This window comes from Nansenia antarctica (genome assembly GCF_963989245.1).
Source record: "Nansenia antarctica genome assembly, chromosome: 4".
Lineage (NCBI taxonomy): Eukaryota > Metazoa > Chordata > Actinopteri > Argentiniformes > Microstomatidae > Nansenia > Nansenia antarctica.
In genome coordinates, this window is record NC_137689.1 from 4,931,371 (window position 1) to 4,951,108 (window position 19,738).

The 19,738-nt window shown below is 42.6% G+C and overlaps 1 protein-coding gene across 1 annotated transcript; it reads left to right on the forward strand.

The window, feature by feature from the left end:
* Positions 1 to 1,195: 1,195 nt before the first annotated feature.
* Positions 1,196 to 16,417, forward strand: slc17a6b (solute carrier family 17 member 6b; the record flags this gene model as incomplete). Its single annotated transcript, XM_080528296.1, has 12 exons — positions 1,196 to 1,269; positions 3,834 to 4,092; positions 6,085 to 6,203; positions 8,850 to 8,964; positions 10,808 to 10,895; positions 11,790 to 11,876; positions 12,698 to 12,840; positions 13,337 to 13,486; positions 14,004 to 14,136; positions 14,451 to 14,561; positions 15,651 to 15,778; positions 16,070 to 16,417. The coding sequence occupies 12 exons, from the start codon at positions 1,196 to 1,198 to the stop codon at positions 16,415 to 16,417; spliced, it is 1,755 nt and encodes a 584-aa protein (XP_080384422.1).
* Positions 16,418 to 19,738: the final 3,321 nt, after the last annotated feature.

A 19,738-nucleotide genomic window follows, 5' to 3' on the forward strand; every position in this document is an offset into this window, starting at 1 on the left:
TAGTGGGCCTATCTGTTCTCATCGCAACGAAACATATCTCTATCTCAACGGGAATCGTCTGGATACAAAATGAATGAATACGAATAAAAACGAGGGTATATGAGCCTACTTGTTGCGATTGATCTGTGCGCGTAGAGAGACATTGTCGGGGAGAGAGGTGGAAGAGAGGGGTGGCGAGAGAGGTGGAAGAGAGGGGTGGCGAGAGAGGTGGAAGAGAGAGGTGGAGAGAGAGGTGGAAGTGGTGGAGACCTAAATTATTGATGGATTCCTACATTCACGAGACCTCGTTCGAAGGGAATCCACCCCTCATCTGGTTTCCATAGCACCGTCTCCCCAGGAGGCTTTCAGACAGACTTTGATGTAAAACCCTGATTTAAAAAAAAAAAAAAAAAAAGAATCTGACTCGTTTGAAAATGAAATGCACCCATGCGTAACTTTCGAAATACAAATATTAGAAAACAAAATATAGCCTATATATATATTATGTACATATATTAAAAATATTGTCTTGTTTCCACCCCCACCCCCCTCAGTCAGCGACACCTCCCTAAAAAAATACTCGATAACTGACAGTGTTGCATGCAGCTGTCCTTATTATTATATCCATATTTAATATTTATTAGGTGAGATCGGATGATGAACCTTGGATGTCGCTGACCTTGGTGCTGAACGGACAGAGGTTCTCGCGACGTCAGAAAAGCGTGAGAGAAGCGTGAGAGTTGAACCTGCAGCTCTGAGATGTATCTATGAAGTAACTCCACACACCGCTAGTCATGCACGTTACTAACGGTTGTTTTTTTGTTTTTATTTTGTAGAGAAAAAAAGGAATAATTTAGCTATATAAACGAGTAACGCTTGCAACATGTTTCCTCTTTTGCTGGCTTTTGTTTTGTAAATACTAAATGTTGATTATTTCCATCGCTGCTATGACATTGCGTGGACTTACTGTACACAGCGAGGCGAGCCATGATGAGTTTATCCATGAGGAGGCAGAGCTCATCTGATTTCTCCCACATGTAGAAGCGTTTTTACGGCGCGTCTCGACGTCTCTGATATCGTTCATTGTCGCTTTTCTAATCAAAGAATCCCGGTTCACTTACATTGTTCCACTCGCCGGTTCGGTTCGGTTCGTTTTGCAAACCGTAACATGATGCTTAAACATTAGAGGAAATTTTGAAAAACATCAAATTTGGACATGGAGTCCGTGAAGACGCGAGCTACGGCGGGGGTGAAGGAATTTGCTGGGAAGACTTTGGGCCACATGTACAGGTAATGGGCATGTCAACTCATATTTTTTATCCAACATTGATTGATTTTTTAATATCCTGTATAGGTCTATTTCTGGAGGCATATGATATGAAGGTACATTATGGTACAGTACGTTCCTATGACGATAAGTTGTTCGTGATTTTTTTTCTCAAGCAGCTTGCTGTCTGTGGTCACGCCTCTAATAGACTTAATTATAGCACTGGGAAAATTATGTAATTCTGCATAACCTGGTGATGGAAAAAGCTGGATGAAATTTGAGGCATCTGGAAAGATGAAGAGTCCATTATGCACCGTTGTCTTAAAGATTATTGCGAATAAAATGTGGGCTTTAACACGTATTTGTTCGATCAGATACACCCACCGAATTGTATCCCCGCTTCAAAGGGGGGGGGGGGTCGTAGATCCCTTTAATATTTCACATAAAGGCAAAATGGTGACATTGTGTGCATGGGAGAATCCGTTTGATTACTTACGCACCCAGCATAGTGATGGATTTATTTCTAGAATATTAAATGTCAAACAGATTCCTCCAGGCTCCATTTGGACCTAAAATCTGATGTTTTTGTAGCTGTATACTGCTTATAATGCTTAGTGTCAATCATCTGGTGTCCCAAATTGATGTATTTCGTTTTGGCAACAAGATATTTCGATTCTTAACCTATGGTTAGCTATAGAGGTCTATATTTACCGTTTGTGTGGTACATTTTGCCCATTCAAAACAAAACTAATTCCTGACAAGGCTTTATTTATGTCAAATGGGAGTTTCACTTGTACATGTATTTATTAGTAAAACATTGTATTTCCTTTTAGGCAAAACGAAAATGATGTCCATAACATGTCAAATGACACAATTTAATTATTTTTTATATTCAAACCAACTATGTTATATGGCTTATTTAGGAGAATAAACATTTATAGGCAACAACAATAGGCCCAACATTGTGTGGCTGATTAGTATATCGTCTATTGTATGTATCTAAAATGGAATAGGTATATTATAGCCTATATATATTAGGCCTATACTACTACCATACCGACGCTTTCGATCAAACCTTTACCTTTGTAATTCCCACGAAACTTTCGATTTACATGGAACGTTTTAAAATATATGATATATTGTTATACATCAAAAAGCTCAGTCTTGACAAACCGTGAGCTTAGAATTATAAGGTTCTATCTCCGTTTAGGGTAGTTCAGAGATATTGAGCGTCAACGTTTTTACATTCCATTATGTTTTGTGAGATGGAACCTTTGTATTTTATGAATTTCTAACTAAAAAATTTCAACATTTTACAAAATAACACCACACAGGCATTAATAAACACCTAATGGATCAGATTATGTAAAAAACTCAATTTTGACAAAAAATGAGATAGAACCTTATAATTCTAACGTCACGAAACATCAAAAAGCTCACTCTTGACAAACTGTAACGAATGTAACACCGTAATAAATGTGTCTGGAAAAACAGCATGAGAGTGAGAGATGAATGACTGAGGCCCAATCCTGGTGAATGCAAATGAGGGTGAAGGTGAGAGTGGGTTGCTGCAATGCGGTACGGGCGCCTCGTCTGAGCTGAGCTCCATGGTTTCGTAGGATGTGGTACCATATATCAGCCTGATCTCACACGGCAGACGTCAGGATTCGACGTCTGTCCATCGCATCCAAACGTCGAATTCCGACGTGACATTGGGGTAGCTCGTTCTGAAAGCGCAGGGGTGCGCCTGTTATGTGCAATAAAACAGTGAAGATGACAATTGTTTCTGCTGTTGTTATTAAAATCTGTTCTCCGTTGGTTGTATCTCAAAATGTGGCCTAACTAATTAATGCAAGTGCAGCCCGACAGGCGCACATAACAGGCGCACCCCTGCGCTTTCAGAACGAGCTACCCCAATCTCACGTCGGAATTCGACGTTTGGATGCGATGGACAGACGTCGAATCCTGACGTCTGCCGTGTGAGACCAGGTTGCATATACGCCTCTATATGCCTTCATTCATTTCACAGACTTTTATTTTGCTGACATATTTTTGTTTTGAGGAAAAAAAACAGCTAGAGGCCTAGCTATTTGTGCGCTGATGTTGGATGTAATTGAGGCTATACCCCAAATAGCGCCCCCGTCGATTGGGTCTTGAGGCCTATAGTATATTCTCAAGCCACATAAAAACAGGTTATCACAGTATTTTTTTTACATGTATAGACATAGGCAGATAACGTTTCAGTACATGACAAATTGGCCCTATGAATGTATTCAAATAGGCCTAGATTGTTCAAAATACTCCTATTTTGGAGGCCTTTCTTTGGCTTGACATTTTCACAGACTAGCTATAGAATAGCCTATACCTGGCCACACTGTCTAGATATATGCTACTAAAATACATGTATTATTAACGTGGGGTGTTTTGAACAACGCACATTCTTTATCTATGAATATTCGATAGGCCATTGATATTGATAAGCTATAGGCCTAATTTTCCTCTTTTTTTTTGCATGCTCAACTGAGGAAAATGAGATGCCTTATGAATGACGCTTCTCATTTCTTAACTTTTGGCTGTTTGCATGCAGGGTGTTAGAGAAGAAACAGAAAGGTGGTGGCGAGGTGATCGAGCTGACGGAGGATGGACGTCCCTCGGAGGCCGTGGAGAGGAAGCCCCCCCTGGTGGACTGCTCGTGTTTCGGGTTGCCCCGTCGGTACATCATCGCCATGATGAGCGGCCTGGGCTTCTGCATCTCGTTCGGCATCCGGTGCAACCTGGGCGTGGCCATCGTGGGCATGGTCAACAACAGCACCATCCACCGGGACGGGAAGATCATCATCACGGAGGTGTGGTGGTGCACTCTCTCTCTCTCCCTCTCTCTCTCTGTCTCTCTTAGCAAGTTGCCTAATGGCATGAAAATGCAACATGTTGTAGTTGTTGTGTGCCTGTACGTGTGAGAAGATGTCTTTTTCCAAACGGCACTTCCAATCAAGCACTAGAACCTCCCTACAGTTTTCCGCCGCGTCGCGTGCAGGGCCTCTAGGGAATGGCCTAGGAGGGTAAAAGTTGAAATTGTACAATGTCCCATGAAGGGGAAGGAGTGTGTCAAGTTTGGTGAGTGTGACTCTTTCGCAGCCCGTTCCCTGGGCCCAAACGTACCCCAGCACTTTAATTCAGGCTTTTCGGCCTAGTGTGACATTAAAGGTTAAAGGACTTTAGCGTCGCAACCCCCACCGAGAGACATATGGAACCCCCGACTCGGTGTGGCGCCCCCTGTGGCCATAATTTGATAACTTTCCTCCTGAGTCAACTAGAGATCCGAAACTTCGCCACTCCCCCTAAGTGTCTAAGCCACTCCCACTTTGATACAAGCTCCACCCACTTTGATACAAGCCACTCCCACTTTGATACAAACCACTCCCCCTAAGTGTCTAAGCCACTCCCACTTTGATACAAGCTCCACCCACTGTGATACAAGCCACTCCCACTTTGATACAAGCCACTCCCCCTAAGTGTCTAAGACACTCCCGCTTTGATACAGGCCACTCCCACTAAGTGTCTAAGCCACACCCACTTTGATACAAGCCACACCCATTTTGATACAAGCCACTCCCACTAAGTGTCTAAGCCACACCCACTTTGATACAAACCACTCCCCCTAAGTGTCTAAGCCACTCCCACTTTGATACAGGCCACACCCACTTTGATACAAGCTCCACCCACTTTGATACAAGCCACTCCCCCTAACTGTCTAAGCCACACCCACTTTGATACAAGCTCCACCCACTTTAATACAAGCCACTCCCCCTAAGTGTCTAAGCCACTCCCACTTTGATACAAGCTCCACCCACTTTGATACAAGCCACTCCCACTTTGATACAAGCCACTCCCCCTAACTGTCTAAGCCACACCCACTTTGATAAATTAATTATATTTATCTATATAGCGCTTTTCCGAGGCTCAAATACCCTGACAATATGGGGAAAACGGGAAAGTGCTGTGTCCCTTGTTGTATGAATAGATCCGACCGAATGAACGTTGAAGCGCACTGACCATAACGTCGGGTTGTAAAATAGCCTAGTTTGATAGGCCTATTGACAGCGAATAAAACAGTGAAGATGACAACTGTTTCTGCTGTTGTTATTAAAATCTGTTCTCCGTTGGTTGTATCTCAAAATAATCCCGAGAGAAGCCCCGACAGGCGCACATAACAGGCGCACCCCTGCGCTTTCAGAACGAGCTACCCCAATGTCACGTCGGAATTCGACGTTTTCTCACGTCGGAATTCGACGTTTGGATGCGATGGACAGACGTCGAATCCTGACGTCTGCCGTGTGAGACCAGGTTGAACTGCAACCAACCCAGTTCTCTCCCTTTCCCTTTCCACATCCAACATTCACAAAGCACTCAAAATCCTTCATGACTTCTTCACGGTGTCCATTGTGGAACATTGATGGAGGGATTTAGAGCCTATTTGTTTGTCTCTGAATACATAATATGCAGCTTTTTCTCTTTCAAATAAAATATGTTCCAAGGTGCTGTTGTTGTGCATCTGTGCAAGCACAACACCAATTCGAACAAGTTGATTTGCATTGAATGTCATTTGTTAAAAGGCTATATTCTGTTATAGTCTGTTTTCTATGTTGATGTTTTCTGCATGACAGTTCAGGGTTCTCAAAATATTAATATTTGATTGGATTTTGTCTCCAGGGGGCTACAAATTACAATGCAATATTGTTGATGTTATGGATAGAGAGAATGAATGAAGATCATTATATTTTAGGCGGCATCAATATAGGCTAATGGTTGACGTAATTGTTTTTTGTTTCATTTCTTAGAAAGCCAAGTTTAACTGGGACCCAGAGCAGGTCGGTATGATCCACGGCTCGTTCTTCTGGGGCTACATCGTGACGCAGATCCCTGGAGGGTGGATCTGCTCCAGACTGGCAGCGAACAGGTGACAGCCTACATTCTACATCTCTCTGTCTCAGCTAACAGGGCTATACATTCATCTCTCACTGCAAAGCTCCTATATAAACACATTTCAAATGCGAGTTATTCGTTACTCAATTTATTGCTAAGTTGCATCACCGTGGTATGAATGCAATTGGTTGCTGTTTTATTCATTTTTGTTCAAACCCCCCCCCCCCCAAAAAAAAGACACAACCCTTCAAACCCTGTTTGATATGAAAACAATCCAAGCCTACATAAACATAAAGCCTATATTGTGTATATATATATATATATGTATATTGTGTATATTTATCTCGTTTTTCGTTCTCCATGGATGATAACGAGGTAGCAAACGTCTTTTCAAACAAGCTTGTTTTTTTTAAACGGCCAGATATAGGCCTATGCATATTTTCGGTAAACAAAAAAAAACAGACAGGTTATTTAGATTTAGACGGCTCAAACCTTAACGATTATTTTTCGACGTAATTAAAAAATGGAAGGGAGGATTCAGCTCACAGCTCTAATGAGACCAAGGAGGTTTTCGTAGACAGGAGGCTAGGAGAGACTGACTGCCATGGCTGCCGCCATTAATGCACAATGAACCGAGGCAATGCAACCGACCCTGGCACTGAGATGTGACCGTGTCCCCCCCCACCCCGGTCCACAGGGCGACACACACACACACACACACACACACACACACACACACACACACACACACACACGGTCCACAGGGCCTCCTGCCACTTGTTAATGACGTCCCAGGGGGGGCCACCGTGTCTAATCTCGTGCTGCATTCATAGGGCATGATGGCAACCAGCCTTGGTTTCGTCGCCAAGGGCTGTGCTCACTGAGCTCACTGCACAGGACAGGCGTGGTACATGTGTAAATAAGGGTCATGTGTCCTGCAGCAGTGATGCTGTATATATATATACATTTGTATATATATATATATATACTATATAGGCCTAACTCATACGAATGCCTGATTTTCAAGATGGGTTCATCTGATGGTTGTAACTAAAAATAGAAATAATACTGAATTAACTAATGTAGGCTACATGCAAATCTCTCTCTATGTACTATAGCTGAGGTGTCAGAGATATTGCCCTGGGTCGGAACCGGCCTTCGGGTGGTCCAAGGATCAAGTCCGCGGGTGATTGGAGGACACGAAAAACATAGAAAAAAAGAAGTTACACTTCTATTTACGGGTATTTATTGCAGTAAGGTACATGCAATATAACAATTTCTGTCGTTTAATTTTATTATTGCTGGTAATGGATTTACATGGATGTAGGCTACATTAGTTAATTCAGTATTACTTCTATTTTTGGTTACAACCATCAGATGAACCCGTTTTGAAAATCAGGCATTCGTATGAGTTTGAGTAGGCTACTGTAATCCGAGCATTGTAATTCTGTGGCTAGTTTGACACCATAGACGAAGATGTATTATAAAATAGGCCTAAACATACAATTAACGTAAGATAGTGCCGTGGCTGTAGGGCCATATTATGTTGTAGTATGCCCATTATGTATAGGCTACATTCAGCTTCATTTTCAAGTAGTTATAATATTAAACAAATGCATACAATAAACAATAGGCCGTAGCTACCAAGAAAATAGCCAGATTTTAACTGATTTCGCTCCATAGTCCATTTGATTTAATTTCAGACGAGACTTAACTGAGATCACGGTCTTGTAATTATAGGAGATTACTTTCTTTTAATTCACACTACTGAACATGTTTATTGTCTATTCATGTCTATTTGATTGACACTGAGTTGGATCGAATGAACCTGTTTCGTGCGCCAGAGAGTGTCGCCTCAATCGGATTAGAGCTCGCCCGGCGCGTGCCGAGGAGAGGGGTGGGGTGGGGGTCTCGGGGTGTGTGTGTGTGTGTGTGTGGGGGGGGGCAGGGCTCGCGGGGGCGTGCACGAGACGTGACAGGGGTGGGGTGGGGCTCTAGGGGTGCACGTGCACGAGACGTGACAGAAATGAGAAACGACCTCCGTGCGCGTTTACCAGCCTGCGTTTGCGTTATTCATTTTTGGGGTGACCTCCGCCTGGCTCAGCTGCGCTCCCAGCAACACCGTCTGCTTTCGGCACTCCTTCCCTTTCATCTCTCTCATTTCTCCTTCCTTCTCCCCACACCGAGTTGCCAACGGTGATTGCATGGTCAGCTTTAAAATAATCTAAATATAACAAAACCCGCATTGGATAGGCTAAATCAAATTAGCCGATTTCATAGTTTAAAAAATAAATAAGTGTAGGCCTATAGGCCTAATCTTAATGATAATGATAGGAAAAATAACAATAGTAACAGGCCAATATATATGTATATTATAAAAACAACAGTAATTTCAGTTAGAGAAAGACTCAATGTCGTTGAGTAGCTTAGGTCTAAATCCATCTCAATTCCACCTCGCAAACGAGTCTAGAATGTGAGATGTTCGATGGATCTCTTCTGAATGTATTCAGAAAGACCACCATAATATAATAGACACATTAATAAAAATAACCTCAAATGATTTCAGTATCCGGAATAAATGTAGGCCTATTTAGAACCATTTCTATCAAATGCATTTTTTACGAGGCAGTATGAGTGACACTGACATGTGATTTTCGTTTCTTCTCTCTGTGACATTTAGGGTTTTCGGTTTGGCTATCTTCCTGACCTCGACGCTCAACATGCTCATCCCCTCAGCAGCACGAACACACTATGGGTGCGTCATCCTGGTCAGGATATTTCAAGGACTTGTAGAGGTAAGTGCTCAATGTGTTCAATGGCGTTGTGCCAAATGCCTCTCTTTGAGAGCTTTTCTTTATTATATGCAAATGATCGGCCTTATAATAATATTGTTCCGGATTATCAAAACATTTGATTTTAATTCAGATACAGTCGGCCTGGCCCTGTTACAATGTTTTTCGTGTCATTTCGATTGTGATTAGACTATAAGGCATGCAGTGAAAAAAAAGTGCCTGCATAACAATAACAAGCTATGCAGCTCAGGGAAATGTGAGTGAGACTATTGTATCGATCTATATAGGGTGTTTGTGGGGATGTCTTCTGTGACCCCCAGCCGTAACCTGCTGGATACAGTGTCGAGTGTAGTAACGACGTTCTAATGAAACTGCTGGTCTAGACAGAATCAGATCCACAAAGGCAACATGCTGATCCATCAGCTCATCAATCCACTACTAGTGAAACATGACACATTATCAGACATTATGCTGCCCTGTAGTCAAACATTGCGATATTGATAGTGTGTAGTAGAGGCTCAGGTTATCTATCCACTGTATGATACACTGATACACTGATACTCAGGCCACTGAGCTACAAAACATACTACATCACCCTAATGTTCCCTGGCTCTGACGGTGGGGAACACCTTGTGCTGTTGATTAGCATTGATTGCTGCGCTGAGACTGACTTAGAGGGTATAGCTAAGCTGGCTGTTTTTTTCCATCTGAATGAGTTGTCATCTGACAAAGCCAAGGCTTCTCTGCTTATAGCTTGTTCATTGTCTCCACAAACGCCTTTTGGATGACACCCCAATAGCATGCTTCAGTGCATTGCCTAAGTGCGATATTTAATTAAGTAATTTGTATATGAGCGTACATATGAGGACCTGGTGGTTGCATGCTGCATTGTATAGCTTCTACAGATATTAGTAATGGGATATCATGTCTCTCTCTTCCAAGCATGTCCATACACATAGTATCTTCCAATATCAGCTCTGTTCTAATTAGCAGCTGATCTGAAGTTAATGGGAGCAGCACGTTCTGTGTTACGAGTAGCTCATCAGTCCCAATTTGCAGAGCATGGCTCCCGTTATAAATGTTAATCAGGAAAGCAATGAAGGGAGGGAATGTTGGGTTTGGTTTGTGGTCATATCTGATTTACAACCATGGTTAAGTTAATATGTAGGCTATATTATATATTAGAATCTGTTGGGAATGAGATTGGCAGTCTGGGTAGATGACACCTCTGCAATCCATTATGATTTGGTGACATATGTTTCCAATTTATCTCGTTATTCTGAAACAATGGCGGCCTGCAGTTTATAACAGCAATGCGTGTCATCTCTACTCAGCACATTTGCTTGTTCTTTGGGAAAGGTTGTGTCTGTGCAACCTTTCGTACAGTATTTATGTTACTGTTTCACATACAGTAATTGCTTAAAATGCTTAAAACGAGGGAAGTGCTATGAGACTACAGGGCTGGATTGTCAGACGTGTGTGGCTAGCTATCTCCGACATTGTAATGTCTAGCTAATTTCATAGCCACGATGATTCTTCTAGAAATTCACCAGTGTGATTGGTCGATCCCAGTAGTCCATTGTAATGTCTAGCTAATTTCATAACCACGATGATTCTTTTAGAAATGCACTAGTGTGATTGGTCGATCCCAGTAGTCCATTGTAATGTCTAGCTAATTTCATAACCACGATGATTCTTCTAGAAATGCACCAGTGTGATTGGTCGATCCCAGTAGTCCATTGTAATGTCTAGCTAATTTCATAACCACGATGGTTCTTCTAGAAATGCACCAGTGTGATTGGTCGATCCCAGTAGTCCAGTGTGTGTGTCTGTGCTGTGTGTCCAGGGGGTGACCTACCCGGCCTGCCACGGGATCTGGAGTAAGTGGGCCCCTCCGCTGGAGAGGAGTCGCCTGGCCACCACCTCGTTCTGTGGTAAATATGATGTTCACAACTCATGCTTCCCACGGCTGTCAGAACTGCAGAGTCACTACCCATCTTCTGTCGTAGACTGAAGACCCATCTCTTCAGGTTACACCTTAACTGCTCCTCCTGAGACATCTTCTGCCCCTCAGTACTGCGTCTCCTAAAGACACCCGGTTTCCCCTCTACTGTGTCCCTAAAAACTTCTATTGCCCCCCTTGTACTGTTTCTCTGTTTCTCCAGTGTAAAAATAAATAAAAATAAACTAGGTTTAGAAGAAGGTGATAGAAGAAGGTTTTTCCTGCTATCAATGGCCCCGGGCCTGAGCTGGATTACTCTTCCTGCTACGACTGGTGGATTGATGATTCACATGCTTAGTATTCAAATGTATTGATTGTAAGTCGCTTTGGAATAAGGCGTCTGCTAAATGCCAAAAATGTAAATGTAAATGTCATGCTGGGAATAGTGGGCAGTCTGCTGTTGTCCATTGTTTTACCTCTCACACAATGGTAGTAAAGGCGGAGGAGGTAGCTGTGCTGATTTAGTCTGTGATGATTGTATGGTATTACCGAATCAGAATCAGAATCGCTTTTGTTACATCTTACTGTACAGAAGTACACAAGAGTCAAATTCTTTGGCTTTGGTTCCTCAACATTGACATTAATTGACATTAATACAGTATTAGTGTTTCTGATAACCAAGACAACACTAAATACATTGATTTCACGTTAAATGTTCCACTGTTTCATCATTTAGATTCACAGCAGATATTTGAGGTCATATCCACATTACCGGTACCTTTTGTCACGAAATTCCCTCCGTTCATCATCCTCTCATCTTACTCCTCTAACCTTGTTCTGTCCCCCCCCCATCTCTCCTCCCCTTCACCACCTCCCCCCGCCTCAGGCTCCTATGCTGGTGCTGTCATAGCCATGCCTCTGGCTGGATACCTGGTGCAGTACTCAGGCTGGTCCTCTGTATTCTATATCTATGGTAAGATGGAAAGGTACTGTGTGTGTGTGTGTGTGTGTGTGTGTGTGTGTGTGTGTGTGTGCGCGTGCTGTATTAATCAGCATTGTTAGTTAACATCATTGTACTCCTTAGATTGATATCACATTCTAACCAATGTGACATTGAATGCACGTTGCTGTATAGACAATTCTCTTTTTAAAGCTAGATGTTCCTCCAGACCATCAGAGAGTAGGCTACAGTCAGTGAAAGTCAAATGGATTTCCCCATGCTGGCTAGAGTATTGATTTCTCACCCAATGTTTAGGTGTGCCTGTTCTCCAATAATTACTGTATCTCTTTGGACGAGATGCAGTTGGCCTTTCTGACTGGGGTTTAGTCTTTGGGGCATTTTTTAAAGATCAAGCCTCAAGCATGATGCATCGTTTGTATTATCTCAGACAGCAACAGTGAAATCATGATGATAGTAGAAACCGATAAAAACAATAGGGTTTCAGCACTTGGACTCCTAGAATGACTAGTTAGATTCACAACAACTAATTGCAGATATTGACTCTTGCATCTTTCTGTAAATCTTTTTATTTTCTGAGTGGGGCAGTCCCACTCATATTTTTCATTTTATTAGACAGATATAGTGAAGACAGACAGGAAAGTAAGGAGAAGAAGGGAGAGAGGACATGTCAGCAGGGCATGGGCTGGATTTGAACCCATGCCGACATGGGTATATGTCTGCAGTCTGCACTGTAGACCACGGTGCTAGACCACTGGACCACCCCAGGCCACATCTTTCTGTAGTCTGTCCGGATTCTTCTGTCTCACATAGCGTCTGACTGTGTCTCCATCCAGGGTGCTTTGGGATCGTATGGTACATGTTCTGGATCCTGGTGTCCTACGAGAGCCCAGAAGTGCACCCCACCATCTCCATCGAGGAACGCACCTACATCGAGGAGAGCATTGGGGAGAGCGCCACCCTGATGGGCGCGTCTGAGGTGAGGGGACGGGGGGTAGGGGGGACGGGGGGTAATCTAAACAACATTCACTTAACCAATCTGACCCTCTGCTGATTCAGTGCTTCAGAATTGATAGCAGGTGCCATATATATAAGCACGTTGAGCTGCATTTCTTGTATGAAAGGTGCTATATAAATAAAGCTTTACTTATTTACTTACTTATATATTGAGTGATATCAGGTCAGAGAGTTCTCAAAGTTTTACAAGTGCACAGCAGCTCCCCAAATCGACTCCGTTGATAATAAATTAGGAGAGGATCCCCCTATACGGTTTCTACACAGGCTTGTTTTGATTTCTGTTCCCCTGACCCTCCCCCCTCTCTCTCTCTCTGTCTCTCTCTCTCTCTCTCTCTCTCTCTCTCTCTCTCTCTCTCTCTCTCTCTCTCTCTCTCTCTCTCTCTCTCTCTCACACACACACTCACACCCACACTTCTGTGTAATACTCATGCATGTTTCACTGGTTTCCTCCACGGCAGAAATTCAAGACTCCCTGGAGGAAGTTCTTCACCTCCATGCCCGTCTATGCAATCATCGTGGCCAACTTCTGCAGGAGCTGGACCTTCTACCTGCTGCTCATCAGTCAGCCGGCCTACTTTGAGGAGGTGTTTGGGTTTGAGATAAGCAAGGTGAGACCCGTCGAGCATCCTTATAGGATAGTGCTCCAGCCAGCCTGTCAAGGACTGTTAGGTGAGGATTGAGTGAAGTGATGTTGTACCAGGTCTTAACTATATTATGTGACATGTTCTAATGCTTTGGTCCTCATATCGGGATCCGATGTAATGATCAGACTTTTCTTTCGAAAAAATGTGAATACATTTCCGCGTTGTTGACAATCAGTGACACATCGGTAACACACGTTAACTAACACAGCTTGTTTTGTGAGCCTGCTAACAATGTAAAGTAGCGTTATAGTTAACTAGGTAGCAGTGGTGGATTACTCACCGAATCCATTGCGTTGTTGCAGTATTTTGGCTTGACTAGCGAGTTTGTGTTGTGATTCTCAACAACGTTGAAACGTAGATTCCGAAAGAAAAGTCAGAACATTTTGACGGTTGATTGGTTGCTGACATGCGAACCAAAAGACTAGAACGTGTATATTTGCATCTATATGTTGGTTGCAACTGGTCCTGTCCCTGTGTGCAGGTCGGCATGGTGTCTGCCCTGCCTCACCTGGTCATGACCATCATCGTCCCCATCGGAGGGCAGCTTGCCGACCACCTCCGCAGCAAGAACATCCTGTCTACGACATCGGTCCGGAAAATCATGAACTGTGGAGGTGAGTGGCCCTTCCAGCACTCCCAAATAACATAACACCCTACGGAAGGAGCGAGAGATTATTTATCTTAGTGTGAACCTGCCAGATGAAAGGGAAATCTATCCAGCACCATAAAATGTCTAATTCTATTATTGATATGAATAAGGGGACGACTATCTGAAGGACTTGTTGTTACTGTCCGTACAATGGCGTATAGTGTCTGACCAACTCTGTGTGTTTGGGGCTGATTGTGGGTAATTGAATTGTGTGCGGTGACAGTTCCCTGCCCCTGGGCTAGCATTAGCACGTGTCTAACAGGCTGTCTGTCTCTGCAGGGTTTGGCATGGAGGCTACGTTTCTGCTGGTGGTGGGGTATTCCCACAGTAAAGGCATGGCCATCTCCTTCCTGGTTATGGCGGTGGGCTTCAGCGGCTTTGCAATATCAGGTCAGTGCTTTTTAAGATATAATAATAATAATTAACAATAATTCATTGTATTTATATTAGCGCTTTTCCGAGGCTCAAAGACAGGGCTGACAATATGGGAAAAACAGAAGACACAGAAAGAACAAGCAACAGATAACATGAGCAACATAGAACACAGAGTTAACGAACGGGGGACAAGTAACGCAGCAATGTCCAGGGGGGGAGGGAGGGGGGTGGCAGGGTTAGGGGAGATGGTTAGGGGTAGGGGAGGTTGTACAGTAGTATAATATATGGGTTAGGGTTAAATAGTAAAATTGGCTTCAGGAGACTCCCTCATACTGCCTAGACAGAGAACAACAAACATACGGACATCTACGCTATAGTTTGTCTAGGAACGACAAGGACCGTTCACCCTTTTACAACCTCAGATGTGTTCTTATAAGCCTTTACCATCGCTAATGCTCTGCTGGAGACGGAACGTTCAATTTCTTACACCCCCCCTCCAATATCTTCCCAGCTGATGCCCGCCGTGGCTTCAGGCAAATCAGGCCTTGGTTTTTACACTCCTGCTCGTTTTTCTTGGGCTTTTCTCCTGGAGAATTTAATAATTCAGTGCTATACTCCCCGGAGAGCTGCCATGCTGGCTGGCTGTGTGCAGCTACAGTACACAGGACACTCAGTCATTCTGTGTGGGGGAGGAGAATGGCTGGCTGGCTACTCCCTCTGCCACAAGATGGCTGGTGCTTTCTGTTTCACTGCTGTTATATCTTCATATCCACGTTTTTAGATATGTTAATGACTTTAAGAAGATATGAATATGATTTGAAATCTCTCTCTGTTTGGGATATATAGATATGTTGAATTATGCTTTCACATAATAGACATTGGCCTTTAAAAAGCACCTCACAAGGGATTTGTTAAAATGCATATTGATAAGGTTAAATGAGTAAAAATGGAAATATTGTTTTGGAGATAAATCACACAGTATAATACAATTGTACTTCATTTTCACACAACACAAACATTTTAATGTGTGATTTTAATGTAACACACCTTTAATGTGTGCTTTTGCTGCCATTTGCTTCAATCTGATTGTCCTCTCTATCACAGGGTTCAATGTCAATCACTTAGACATTGCTCCACGCTATGCCAGTATCCTTATGGGCATCTCCAATGGCGTGGGCACTCTGTCAGGAATGGTATGCCCGTTGATCGTAGGTGCCATGACAAAAAACAAGGTACAGAACCTGTTCCCTCTGGAAAGTCTATGAAGCATGACGATTTGTTAAGACATTTGACAAATAAATAGTACTTGAAAGTGATATCTGTATTTTGAAAGAATTAAATGTTACACAGCTACACAAGCTAATCTCTGACATCATATAGTAGTCCTGAAATGAACGACCTCAAAAACCATAGCACATTTCTATTGGTATCTTTACCACAATTTAACTGGGATTAACTGGGTGAATGTGGGATTCTTTAAACCCTTAAAACCCTCCGCCCTGCGTTCCCCCTTCGACCCCCAGACCCGAGAGGAGTGGCAGTACGTGTTCCTGATCGCCGCCCTGGTGCATTATGGGGGCGTGATCTTCTACGGGATCTTCGCGTCCGGAGAGAAGCAGCCGTGGGCCGACCCGGAGACGACCAGCGACGAGAAGTGCGGCTTCATCGACGAGGACGAGCTGGCGGAGGAGACGGGCGACATCACCCAGAGTTACAGCGGCCTGGCCGGAGGGCCCGCCAAGACCTACGGGGCCACCACGCAGGCCAACGGGGGTTGGCCCGACGGCTGGGAGAAGAAGGAGGAGTATGTCCAGGAGGAGGCCGAGGGGGGAGGGTACGGCTACAACAGGCGGGACCAGGACTATTCCTAGAGCCAGACAGACACACACCCAGGTGGTCCTAGACTTATTTTGTAGGTGTTTGCGAGTTTAGACGAAAAAAACTGAGTGTCAAAAACTAAAGATTACTACAATCCATTGTTGTATGTTTGCACAAATCTAAAAAAAAAATCATCATCATTTCCCAAAAAAAGATAAAATAACTTCTCAAAAGATTTTAAGAATTTATTGTACAACTAAAAAAGATAATATTATAGAGATGTATACACATATCAAATTGGCGGGTTGTAAATGTAATATGCATATGAATTATAGATATATTTATTTGGAGTGCAATTGTGTGTAAACCGTGTGAAACCATTTTCCACCTCATCCAATCAGAGCTTTTTCATGGTGTAGAAGAAGGCCCATAGATATAGATAGAACTTTACTGTAACTAACTTCCTGGATCATTGTACCAACTGGTTCTTGTTACAACTTCCTGTCGAGCCAGCCATTGCAGTGTAAAAAGAAATGTCACTATAGCACATCCTAAACCAGGAAGGAGACATTTTGTTTCTCGTTGATTTCTCTCCTGAATGCACTGAGAGTAGGGTGGTCGTTTAAAATGCACAATATGATTTTATTTTCTTATAATGTGTTTGTAAAAAAAACGGTGTCTTTAACACATCCAAGAGGCTAGGCATAAAGGTAATGTTTTTAAAGAATGAGATAATGATCGTCACGAGCTGTGAGAGTCTATGCGACTTCTGTTTTTAACTTTTGCCGGCTTATGTAAAAGTGTTAAGATTACATGAAAGATGCAAAGATGTTCGAACAACACGATTCAAATGTTTACCATTTCATGCTTATAACAATGTTATATCAATTGGTAACAGTGTAAACGTTTGGTTTTTTACAAACCTTCCCAACTCAGCTGTACAGCCATTCTTATGATCATTATAGAGGTTTTTATGCCTGGTCACTTCAAGTAAAGTGTTACCAATGCATTATTGAGATGCTTTGTTGTATAAATGTAATGTTATTCAGTGGTGACTAAAGACAGAGTTCTGATATATTAAGAGCACATGGATTATTGAGAGGCCAGGTCCACGGTTTTGCTGGCATTCTATTCAGATGTATGGAGGCCTGTGCAATGCAATGGAAGACAATTGAGGCAAGCGGATTGGATAGAGACAGGCCTATCTAGAAGGGGGTCAGCTGAGGGGGTCAGCTTCACAAAAGCTTTGTAACTTAACTAGTGCTCAATTTCCCAGTTGGAAAGCTGCAAGAGAATTGTTAAAAATCAATATTTGCAGGTCAGTTCATCTGCGTGAATTGACTTATTTTGCTAAATGAAAACATATTTTCTGGTCTAGAGGTGGTGTGGAGTGTGGGCCTGAATTCTCAAAATAGATGAAGTATTACTTTAGCTACGAAGCTTTCGGGGAAACTCATCCTTTTTATGTTTACTGTAAAAAAGAGAATCCGAATCGATTACAGATTCAGAAAGTCTAGGTTTTTGCTAAAAGGGAAAGATTATCTGAGTCTGGGCTATAGACAGGCTTGTTTAGGGGTGACTACTGTATACGTCACCAGACCAGGAAGTCCATGAGGCGAGTGGGCAAGTGAGTTCTATCCATATGCCTCTTTTTGTAATAGGTAACTTCAGAGCATAAACATAACAGTAACAGTATAGCCATTACTGTATGTATCTCTTCAAAAATCTGTTGACCATTCCAGTGCGAGTAGGTAGGCCTAGACAAATCAAAAGCGAAAGGCTGTAATGGGTCGAACCAGTGGCCAGGGAGTGCTAGAGATGTACTGTACTGGGTTCTAAAAGTCTGCCAGAAGCACAAGCAGTCACAGGGACCTAAATCCTCAGATTTTTACTGTCTGTCTGTTTGTCTGTCTGTCTGTCTGTCTGTCCGTCTGTCTGTACATACCTCAAGTCAGCACTTCACAATGTAGATGTGTGAAAATGTATTTATGCATGGATCAAGGCGTAGTTTGTACGTTTTTCTTTTCCTTTTACCTTTTTTTTTCCTTTCACAAAATTGTCCTTTGTCTCTAAAAAACTGTTACTAATGTGTCCATTTCTTTGCACAATTAACCAAAAGTAAAGAGTAGAGGTGGGTTTTATCAGGAGGGCTACATTGTCAAGGGGATATTTGCTGGACCTTCTGTTGTGAGGTTCCCCTCTGGACCTCCGCAGACAGCACTAACCATACTCGGTGTACAAAGCAATAAATCCATGGTAACAGTTGTTGTCAACCGTTGAAAAATGTTGAAAAATGTTGGAAAAACACTAGCATGTAAACTATAGTATTTTTTTCAGTTTTTTGTTTCAAATCGTGTTTTTTGTGATATAAAAATTATAGAAAATAACTAAAGACAAGTGCTTTAAAAAAATGTAAAAAAGACACATGATAAAAAAAATGTTTCATATATATATATAGTTATAGAGTCCTTACACAAATGTCTTTGATAAAAATGCAAAGAGTTTGTGAGGGGGCTGCTCACCAGATGAGAATGATACGCTGGGCTGTCCCTGAAGCGAGGGGTGCCCTTCTCCATATCTTGATATTCCACTTCCTATTGGTGTCTGCACATCCGTTGTCGTTCCGTACGGTTTCCTATAGTGGTCGTTTTTTGGAGGGTGTGCTGTTGTCCTGTTTTGATTTCTTCTTCTTCTCTCTAAATCCCTCGGTTTGATTGATGTGTGTGTGTTCTGTCAGTGGCTGGACCCCTATTGCCTCCTCCCTCTTCAATCACCTGTACCCCCCTCCCCCCCCCCCTCTTTATCCCCACTACCATTGTTGCAATATTCAATGACATAAAGATTGTCTGTAAAGGTAATCGAAGATTTACGAAAAATGGCAGATGTACAATATGAAGTAACAGTACCATTATTCCTGTTTTGTGCCTCTGAGTGAAGTTTCCAGTGTGGTTCTATGGCTTATTTTGCTGTGTAAATGGAGAGGTTTGTTGATGTCAAAATGAAATGCTCTATATCCTTTTTTATAAAAAAAGAAAAATGAACTAAACAAAAACAACTCTTGTCATGTTGCCTGTGATTTTGGTGAATGAATACATTACACATTTTCACGCATTCGAATGTACGCGAGGGAAAGCAGAGAGAGAAGTGCTTATAATGTAACGCAATGCAGAGTAGGAAGTGCTTACTCCTGCAGGTGGCTCTAAAAATGCAACGTCAAAATGAATGACTCCTGCTGCCCTGGGACCTAAAATACGACTCTTTTAATGAAAACAAACAAACGGGTTACATGGACTTTTATTTTAATATTTTCACTGTCCTTTTTTATTTTTTCGTTGGGTAAGCACTGCTTACTCTGCTTATATGGACCGTACGGC